The sequence below is a fragment of the Photinus pyralis genome, unplaced genomic scaffold, assembly GCF_008802855.1.
Source record: "Photinus pyralis isolate 1611_PpyrPB1 unplaced genomic scaffold, Ppyr1.3 Ppyr1.4_LG6, whole genome shotgun sequence".
NCBI lineage: Eukaryota > Metazoa > Arthropoda > Insecta > Coleoptera > Lampyridae > Photinus > Photinus pyralis.
The window spans coordinates 38,050,384-38,059,923 of record NW_022170663.1 but is presented as its reverse complement, the minus strand read 5'-3'; the positions used below and the strand labels follow the sequence as shown (position 1 = coordinate 38,059,923).

At 38.8% G+C, this 9,540-nt stretch overlaps 1 protein-coding gene across 1 annotated transcript; it reads left to right on the top strand.

Moving 5' to 3' along the window:
* The first annotated feature begins 300 nt into the window (after window positions 1-300).
* On the top strand, window positions 301-3,211 carry LOC116172955. The gene is made up of 2 exons (XM_031490240.1): window positions 301-1,980; window positions 2,034-3,211. The coding sequence occupies exons 1-2, from the start codon at window positions 395-397 to the stop codon at window positions 3,049-3,051; spliced, it is 2,604 nt and encodes an 867-aa protein (XP_031346100.1). The 5' UTR covers window positions 301-394; the 3' UTR covers window positions 3,052-3,211.
* The last annotated feature ends 6,329 nt before the right edge of the window (window positions 3,212-9,540 follow it).

Genomic DNA, 9,540 nt, shown 5'->3' with positions numbered 1-9,540 from the left:
GTAAATATTGTGTAATATACGTTTTCAACCTCCGTTTGCCACTTACGTTACCCCGCCCGGTAACAGCTGATTAACCCCGTGGAGATTTTCAACTTTTGCGTTTTCTTTCGTGGAAATGCCACGAAAATCTTCGCAAGACCATTATGAAAAAAAATTACATGTACAACTGCGAATCTATATTTAGAATATGCATTTATAGTACGCTACAAAAATTTTCTGTACATACGGAGGATCGTTACTAGATCAGAACCGTAAATGTGCAATAGCAGCCATACTAACTGTATTCTTTTGTTACAGATACCATCGCGTGCGACATTACAAAAGCGATGGAAACTGAAGAGGAAGACGGGGAGGAATTGCCACACAACCGATAAGAATTCGACATCAAACGATAATGATACCATCAACGCGGACTAATCTGAACGTGCTTCTTCTTCTGCTTGGGTTCTGTTCTGAAAGCTTCCTTTCAACATGCCCCAGTACGTGCGAATGCAAATGGAAGAGCGGCAAAGAGTCTGCAATCTGCACCAACGCCAACCTTTCCTCCGTTCCTCTTCACCTGCACCCCAACACTCAACTTTTGAATTTAACCTCAAACAATTTAATAACAATAAAGCACGACGAGTTTAGTAAAGCCGGTCTACTGAATCTTCAAAAGATTTACATATCCAAATGTCGCCTAAAAGTTCTAGATCGGTACGCTTTTCGAAATTTAATTAATTTAGTTCAGTTGGACTTGAGCTACAATCAGCTATCGGTGATTCCATCTCACGTTTTCGAGTCCATTTCGGAACTTCGCGAGTTGAAATTGAGCGGAAATCCAATACAAAGGATACTGAATGACGCTTTCGTCCACGTACCGCAATTGGTGAAGCTCGAGCTGTCCGAGTGCAAAATAGGGACCATTGAAGAGAACGCGTTTTCCGGCCTCGAAAAATCCTTAGAATGGTTGAAGTTGGATAAGAATAAGCTTTCAGACGTGAAATCTTCGTCGTTTACAATTCTGCAAAGTTTGCACGAGCTGGACATCGCGGGGAATCCGTGGAATTGCACGTGCAAGTTGCGACCGCTTAGGGAGTGGATGCTGCGACAAAACGTGCCGTTTGCTGTTCCTCCAGTTTGTCGGTTTCCTAGCAGGTTGGGGTCGCGGTCGTGGGATAAGCTTGAGTTGGACGAGTTCGCCTGTGTGCCCGAGATTATCGCATTGGATCCTAAAGCGCATGGAATTGAAGGGAAGAACGTTACTTTGACGTGTAACATAGCCGGAATTCCTGAACCGAACGTTAGGTGGTTACTAAAAAATAAAGTGATAGGTAATTTATCTGCAACACATTTTTCAAGTGGTAAAAAGCTTTACGTGGTGCAATTACAGAACAGCTCTAGTGATTTAACTATTTTAACGGCTGATCTCCAAGATGCTGGTGTCTACGTATGTGCTGCAGAGAATAAGGCTGGTAGGTCTGAGGCGAGCGTCACTTTGGCGGTGTCTCGTAAACCACCTGAAAGTTTGCTCAGTAAAAAGGTGCTGTTTGCTAGCGTTGTGGTGGGATTGCTCTTTGTGTTAGTTGCTAGTTCGATTGCACTATGTATTTGCGCGATACGTAAAAAACAGGTGATGCAGTGGCGCGATCGTAACTGCCGTAGGGAGGACAACTATGAAAAAATTGAAATGAACCATAAGATAGTTAGTAATGTTTGTGCCAAGAGTGAAACGGCACAGAGTGAACTAATGCAAGTGAATAATCCTAGAAGGAATGGTGACTATCGACTCGTCCCTGGTGCTGAAACTGAACAGGAAAACGATAGGGATGATGAAGGTTTTGATGGGAGTGTAGGGGTAGCTGCGATTTCCAAAAATCAAAGTGATGAAACGAGAACGTGGACCAAGCAGTTAAGCAACGATCGTTGGAATTCCCCAGAACTTCCGTTGTTGGATACGGATGACTTGCACATTCCCAGAAGAACCATCAAGGAGAACAGGTAAGTACTAGCTCGCCTTATAAGATGTTGTAAGTAGGTTTCACTTTTTCTAGAGACGATCGCAAGAGGAGTTCACATTCGACGTCTGGTACATATAACCGTGATCGTATGCCCCCTTCCAATGTAACCTCCCCACAGTCCACACAGCTGCCGTTTGCAAAAAAGCAAAAAACCGGGAACTGCTTCGCTTTATCCTACGCCTCATCTACGAGCACGGAGTTTTCCGGGTTTGTAGAAGACGACCCCGACAAAAAATACCCCGATTTGATCGAAGGCTCCCCTTCCACCCACAAAGGTTCATTAAAAGCCATTAGCGAAGGAAATAGCGTAACGGATATTTCTGAATTTTATTGCACCTTGCCTAGGAAAGGTACCAAGGATAGGGAGCAATGGAAGTACAGTAGTACGGATAGTCAATTTCCATTGCTCAACGAGAGTCGCTACAGCAGCAGCGGAGGAGAGAGCAACTGCAGTCAACCTTCCGCAAAAAGACGCATGTCCGATATCACCAAATCGGTTCACAAAGTTAACCAAAGATCCAACAGCTTTCTAAATTTATCTTCCACTAAACAGAGCTCTCCACCTTCCCCAATACACGAAACGCCAAACTCTACTCCTTTGCTTGACATTAACGCTTTAGATAACCGCGTTTCCTATCGGAGGCATATCGTTACGCCTTCACCATCACCTGTGCCTACAACTATTGCCAATTCTTACGATTATCACGCAGCACAACTAGAGAGATTTTTAGAAGAGTATCGAACTTTGCAGAAGGAACTCACCAAAATGAAGGAGACCTGTGAGAATATCTCAAAAGAGAAAACGTCTAGTAGATACCTGGATCCGGCACTCGGCAACACTTCCTCCCCGATCAGCCCAATATCCGATACGAGCAATTCCAAGTACAACTCATCCCAAAACTCCCTTCTGACCCACTCGCCTAACTCAAATCAGACTTTAGACAACTCGTTAATTAACTTTGAGAGCGAACTGTCAAAATATATTCTCCAAAGGAATTCTTCACCAAAAACGTTTAACAGTGAAGTGTTTAATAATATGAATGGACAATGAGGTTGTAAATACTAAATATTTGTTATACCAACAGTTAATTTGTTGAATGTTATAGATTTAGAAAGCATTTGTGATATCATCGTTCTTATATCGTTTCATTACTACATTGATTAACGTTCATATAATATTCTTTGTAAGTTTATGATTTAATTATATCGATTTGAATTACCTATGTGCAATTTACATACGCGATGAACGCAGAAGACAGACATTAAGCATCGAGAGCGTGGTTTGAATACGGTATTTTGCAAACAAATGTGTAAGTTAGGTATTGTTTCTCAATGGGTTCTAACAAAACTTGGTCCTATTATCCATAAGAACCACAAGGAAGAGAAAGATTTGTAAGTAGTTTTCAGGTAAAGTTTAAAAGGTATAGGACACTGCGTGTAATGTAAAAGTTAAGGAGAACGGGAATGTATGGATTTGAAAGTTTCAGGAAGGGTGAGAAACAATAGGAGTTCATTTTCTGTTGGAGAAGCTTTTTTAATACAGACTATTACTGTGTATAAAAAGTTTAATATGACTAACAGAATTAATTACCTGGAGTGTCTCTTCTGTTATGTCTATTGTCTATTATACTTGGGATATTGACGGAACCCAAGAATATTACGGTAGCATTCAGAGTCGGACTGCTTCATCATGATCTACAGGAAGAATATGCGATTATCTTTTCTTACGAGGTAGAATAATAGATTATTACTTGGTGAAAAGTACAATAAATCTACCGCCTCTAACCTAATACTCACACAAACTTGCCTTAAATGTGACCCAAACGATGGATTTTCTTTATTTTCAGCAACGGGCATGCATGGGCCATAGACGTGCAAGCGCAAATTATACAGAGGGATGCATACACAGTGAGTTTTTTTTGAATGCGAACATAGGAGTTTGCATGCAATGTAATTTCCCTATGTTCGATTAAAAAAAAAACACATCAATCTATGAGGTGTGCGCGGTTCACATTCCCAAATCGCGCAACTTGTGTGACTATGAAGAGCAACTCTATAGTCTTTATGATGAAGAGCACTCGGTAAGATTTTTTTAAAGAAGCCATGTGAGGCCATACATTTTTCTTAAACTTACGATAACTTGACCTCACAGGTCACGCACTGGCATCACAACTCATTGTGAACCAACCTTCAATTATTTGTAGGTGATGTGCACCCTGGTATTCTACTAATTTTGGTCTATTCAATACATAAAATAAATACCGAAAACAATTACAATAAATGTTCGAAGTGTCCTCCTTAAGATTCTAAGCAATAACCTCACTGATTTCGTAATTAAATTGGACGGCGGTATTTTTAAAAATGTTACAGCTGTCAATTGTATCTGCTACTCATTTGAACTACTCAATAGATTGATGTGTTTTTTTAAAAATCGAACATAGGGAAATTACATTGCATGCAAACTCCTATGTTCGCATTCAAAAAAAATTCACTGTATATGGATCAATTTAGCCTTATTATCGAAAAAAACCTGACACACGTTTAATTCTATTCTAGAATTTATAGTATGAGAACGTCATCCTTCTATATAGCACTCCCTTTGAGTTATAATCATCCTCTGAAGATTTGTAAATTATCTTTTCCAAAAGTAAGACCATTCAAAGTTTCTGCACATTTTGTTCATATTGGTCTACTAGCATCGGTTCCAAAAGAAGGTACAGTTTTGCAGTTTTTCGGCTATATTTCGAAAATAGTGGGTCGTAGTAAAAAATTTTCTTATCAAAATTAAAAGCTCAAAATTTTCTACAACTTTGTTTCCATACATCTTTTTCAAAAAATCGCATCGTTTTCCAGCTCATTTTCAAACAAAATCACGTTTTCGGTCGAACTTTTCTACGAGCTCATTACCTGTTCACTTTTAACGTATAAGTGGATGGTTGTAGGGAATTAAATTTCCTTCAAGAATCATTGACATCTGTGGTGTAACATGCTTCGATAGTTCGAGTTTACCTACAACAAAGATGAAGTGAAATTTTATGGGCGAAGATAATTTCCAATTCAGTTGTACGGACAATTCCTCTCCATGAGGATCGTTTACGTCCTCTTCATCTCCTTCCAGGATTGGTAGAGAGTTAAAACAGCCCCCTTGGCAGTTGGCACAGACACTGGTACAAAATATGCCAGCCTTCTTGCACCCACAGCTAGCCCCGCAGTTCGCAGTAGAGCAATGGCAAAAAATGGCTTGTAAAATTACCTCTTTTCCAACCCTATTGTTCGGGAGGGAGTAATTTCTACAGCCACTGCTGAACTTGGAGAAACACTCTAACAGGGTGTTGCCATGCTGAAGTTTTCGTTGGAGGAAGAGAGGGAAGAGTTGATTTGTGGTGAATCAGGTTATGCCTTGCGGAATAAAGTAGTCATTCCCCATGTCGCTTTTTAATGAGGGAGGAATGAGAAAAACCCAGAAATCCACGTTGTACCGGGTGACCCAATAAGACAGTTCCTCGGCCGTATCTCGAAAACCGTTCGTCATATGACTTAGGGGTAAAAAAAATTAAAAAATTAAATCGGTTATGAAAAATCACTGCAAAATATTTTCAAGTTCTAAAAATGACCAACAGAGGGCGTAACTGCTATCTTAAATTTTAAAATTGCATTTTCTTTATATTTCGCATACTAAACTAAAAAAATGTTTTCACAATTTTAAAGAGAACCAGTTTATCTATCATTTTCGTAAAAACAAAAACTCAGTTATTTCAAAAACAAAAATGGTGTGGGGCGTTCAATTGTTTTTGGAATAACCTGCTTTAACTTCTTAACCGTTTGACCGATTTTAACAAATTTGGTATGGTTGAAAAGAGCATTCCTTGGGCAATGAGAATCAACCAAAATATAGTTAATTTAGTTGAATCCTTCTCCGCCAGGGGGCTACAATGACCCGAAATCCTAAACAAATCAATAAAATCAAATGGAATGATATGACCTTTTTTTAGTGAAAAAGTAGCCAAATAACATCCAAAGAGGCCAGTGAAAACCGTTTTTAAAAATCTCGTTCCTAACCTCAAATATTGAGAAAATGAGATTAATTGATTAATTAATTAAACTGCTTAGCTTGTATCTTACATTTACTTTTTACGTATTTCCGGTATTTGTCGATAGCGCGAAAGCTTTTGGTTAGAAATCGGCATTTTATAAAAGACTCCAAATTCAAAAAACTGAACTTTCTGAATGTAAACATAGCAGAATAATTTACAAATTACGGCTGTTATTATTTTATAATGCATCGTGTTTCATTTGTTTATTTTCCAAGGCCTACTCAAAAGTGTAGGGTCCTTTTCCAAACCTTCTTTTGCGCCATCGACAAATACCGGAAATACGTCAAATAAGATACAATTTAAGCATTTTTATTAATTAATTAATTAATCTCATTTTCCCAATATTTGAGGTTAGGAACGAGATTTTTAAAAACGGTTTTCACTGGCCTCTTTGGGTGTTATCTGACTACTATTTCATAAAGAAAAAGTCATATCATCCCATTTGATTTTTCTGATTTTCTTTAGGATTTTGGATCATAGTGCCAAAACTAGTCCCCTGGCGGGGAAGGATTCAACTAAATTAACTATATTTTGGTTGGTTCTCATTGCCCAAGGAATGCTCTTTTCAACCATACCAAATTTGTTAAAATCGGTCAAACGGTTAAGAAGTTAAAGCAGGTTATAGCAAAAACAATTGAACGCCCCACACCACCTTTGTTTTTGAAATAACTGAGTTTTTGTTTTTACAAAATGATAGATAAACTTGTTCTCTTTAAAAATGGGAAAAAAAATTTTTAGTTTATTATGCGAAATTTAAAGAAAATGCAATTTTAAAATTTAAGATAGCAGTTATGCCCTCTGGTGGTCATTTTTAGAACTTGAAAATATTTTGCAGTGATTCTTCATAACCGATTTACTCAATACTACCCCTAAATCTTACGACGAACGTTTCGCGAGATATGGCTGAAAAACGGTCTTATTGAGTCACCCGGTACAATGCTTTTCGCGCGAGTACGGGCAGTAGTTTGAACCCAAAAACGTGTCATGGATGGTGGCTTCCTCTTACACCGAGTGAAATGGAATCCCAGCAGCACTTTCTCTTCAATCGCCGACCAGTATGTGGCCTACCTCAAAAAGTATTACGGTGACTGCCACGTTGTCTTTGATGGATATGAATACCCAAACTCCACCAAATGCGCAGAGCAGAAACGCAGGCACATACAAAAAACAAGACCAAGCTAATTCAGTTACTAGTTGACAGTTTCGTGGGAAGTGGGATAGAGGTAAGCCTTGCTCCAGGTGACGCAGATGTCAGTATCGTACTGTGTGGAGTGGACAAGTGTGCTACCCATTCCACAGTCATGCTATTTGATGTCGATCTAGTGGTGATACTCATCGCATTGACACCGTCTGACAAAAACATTTTCTTCCTCAAGCCTGGGAGGGGGAAAACGGAGACCAAAGTATTTTCAAGGCAGCAACTCCAACAACTGCCGTTTAGTGGGGATATTCTCTTCTTACACGGCTTCACGGGTTGTGCCACTACTTCTGCCATTTACAACCGTAGCAAAACAACATTGTTTGAAAGGAACGCAAAGAAAATCAGTTTAATCGCTCAAGTTTTTCACAATCTCAACTCAACAAATCTGCCAAGGGGGCTGCTTTAACTCTCCACCAATCCTGGAAGAAGATTAAAAGGACGTAGATGATCCTTATGGAGAGGAATAAAATTGTACGTACATCTGAATTGGAGATTATATTCGCTCGCGAAATTTCACTTCATTTTTGTTGTAGGTAAAGTCGAACTGTCGAAGCATGTTACACCACACATGTCAATGATTGTTGAAGGAAATTTAATTCCCTACAACCATCCACTTATACGTTAAAAGTGAACAAGGTCATGAGCTCGTAGAAATGTGTGACCGAAAACGTGTTTTTTGAAAATTTCTCACCTTCAAGAGCTGGAAAACGATGCGATTTTTTGAAAAAGATGTATAGAAACAAAGTTGTAGAAAATTTTATGAGCTTTCAATTTTGGTAAGAAATGTTTTACTACGACCCACCATTTTCGAAATGTAGCCGAAAAACTGCACAACTGTACCTTCAACCCCCTCCCCTCCCGCCCCGGAGGCACCGAAATCGCTCGGAACTTTATTACACAATCATCAGGAGACCTTCAAGCACACATTCCCTAAAAAATTGGTACTACACGAATCACTTTTTCTATATTTCCTAGAATGACTGGACTATTAGTAAAGAACAAAAGAATCGTGTCTGCATTGTCGTTAGAACAAGATGGCCGCATTTTCACCTGAGCAACTTACTTAAATCACAGCCGCCGTTGCTGCTGTGTTTCTGTACATTGATCCGGCTAAAGCATCGCAGTATCATCAATAAACCCAAACATTTCTGTATTTGAGCAATATCATGACCAGACGGAAAATTTCAAATAATTATACAGGGAATGATTCGAAAACTGCTCGCGGATAAAGGAAGTCTTTATAAGCTCAAGTCCGCTTGTCTACTTTTAAGGTCCAATGGAGCGACACACTACCAACCGATAAATGCCTTTGTAGCACTACAAAAGCTACTCGAACTAACATGCGATGAACTGATTTCACACGTGGAAAAAGGTTTGACACCTGCGCGGAACATGCTCGTCACCCATGTTACCAGTTCGGGAAACAGAACATCAGCGAGGATGTCACAGAACTAAAGAAAAATTTAACCATATGCTACTTCTAGTCTAGGCGATAGAGACTGTAAAATTGGCAAACTGGACATTTTGAGTATCTACCTTGTAAGAAATTTCACGAGGGGCATTTCCACTTAAATGTCACAAGAGCTTAAATTATTTCCGGAAATTTTTTTTAGGGCACGAATATTTTGAAAATTATCCCGAGTCGCGAAGCGTGGCTTTCGGCTTGCGTGGTATTCGGTAAGAAAATTTCACACCATTTTGGATAAAAATTATCAATCCAATCTGACATTTTAAATTAATTTCACTGCTTGTCAAGTTAGCAAGGGTATTGTTCTTTTTGACATATATTGATTCGTCATTTTTGTTTAACCGGTTCTGTCACAACGCTTAATAATTACTAGTTTAAAACGTCTGTACGTTGAGTTTAATAAGTGTATAGCGAAATGTCGCGATTTGGTAAAGAAAATCGACAAGTAATTAGACAAGAAATTCAAAATATAACACCAGGATAACACCCGAAAATCAAAATCGAGTGTATGGAAACAGTTTGTTGAATTTTGTGACGAAAAGTTGTACAATATTCATGAGTGTAAGAGTGTAGTACAGCTGGCTACTATACTGGAGGACTACGCATTTAATATGAAAAAGAAAAATTTTTGTTGGTAAGAACATTGTATCTTCATGGTTTAAATCAGCAGCCTCTGATATAGGAATTGACACTAAAAAAGTAAAAATAACTAATCATTCTGCCAGAGCAACAGCTGTTTCGAATTTGGCCAAGGAAGGAGTTGGTGAACAACAGCTC

Coding starts and splice junctions, on each gene's coding strand:
- LOC116172955 (XM_031490240.1), top strand. CDS start 395: ATGATACCATCAACGCGGACTAATCTGAACGTGCTTCTTCTTCTGCTT. Junction 1,981..2,033: donor AGAACCATCAAGGAGAACAG/GTAAGTACTAGC, acceptor CACTTTTTCTAG/AGACGATCGCAAGAGGAGTT.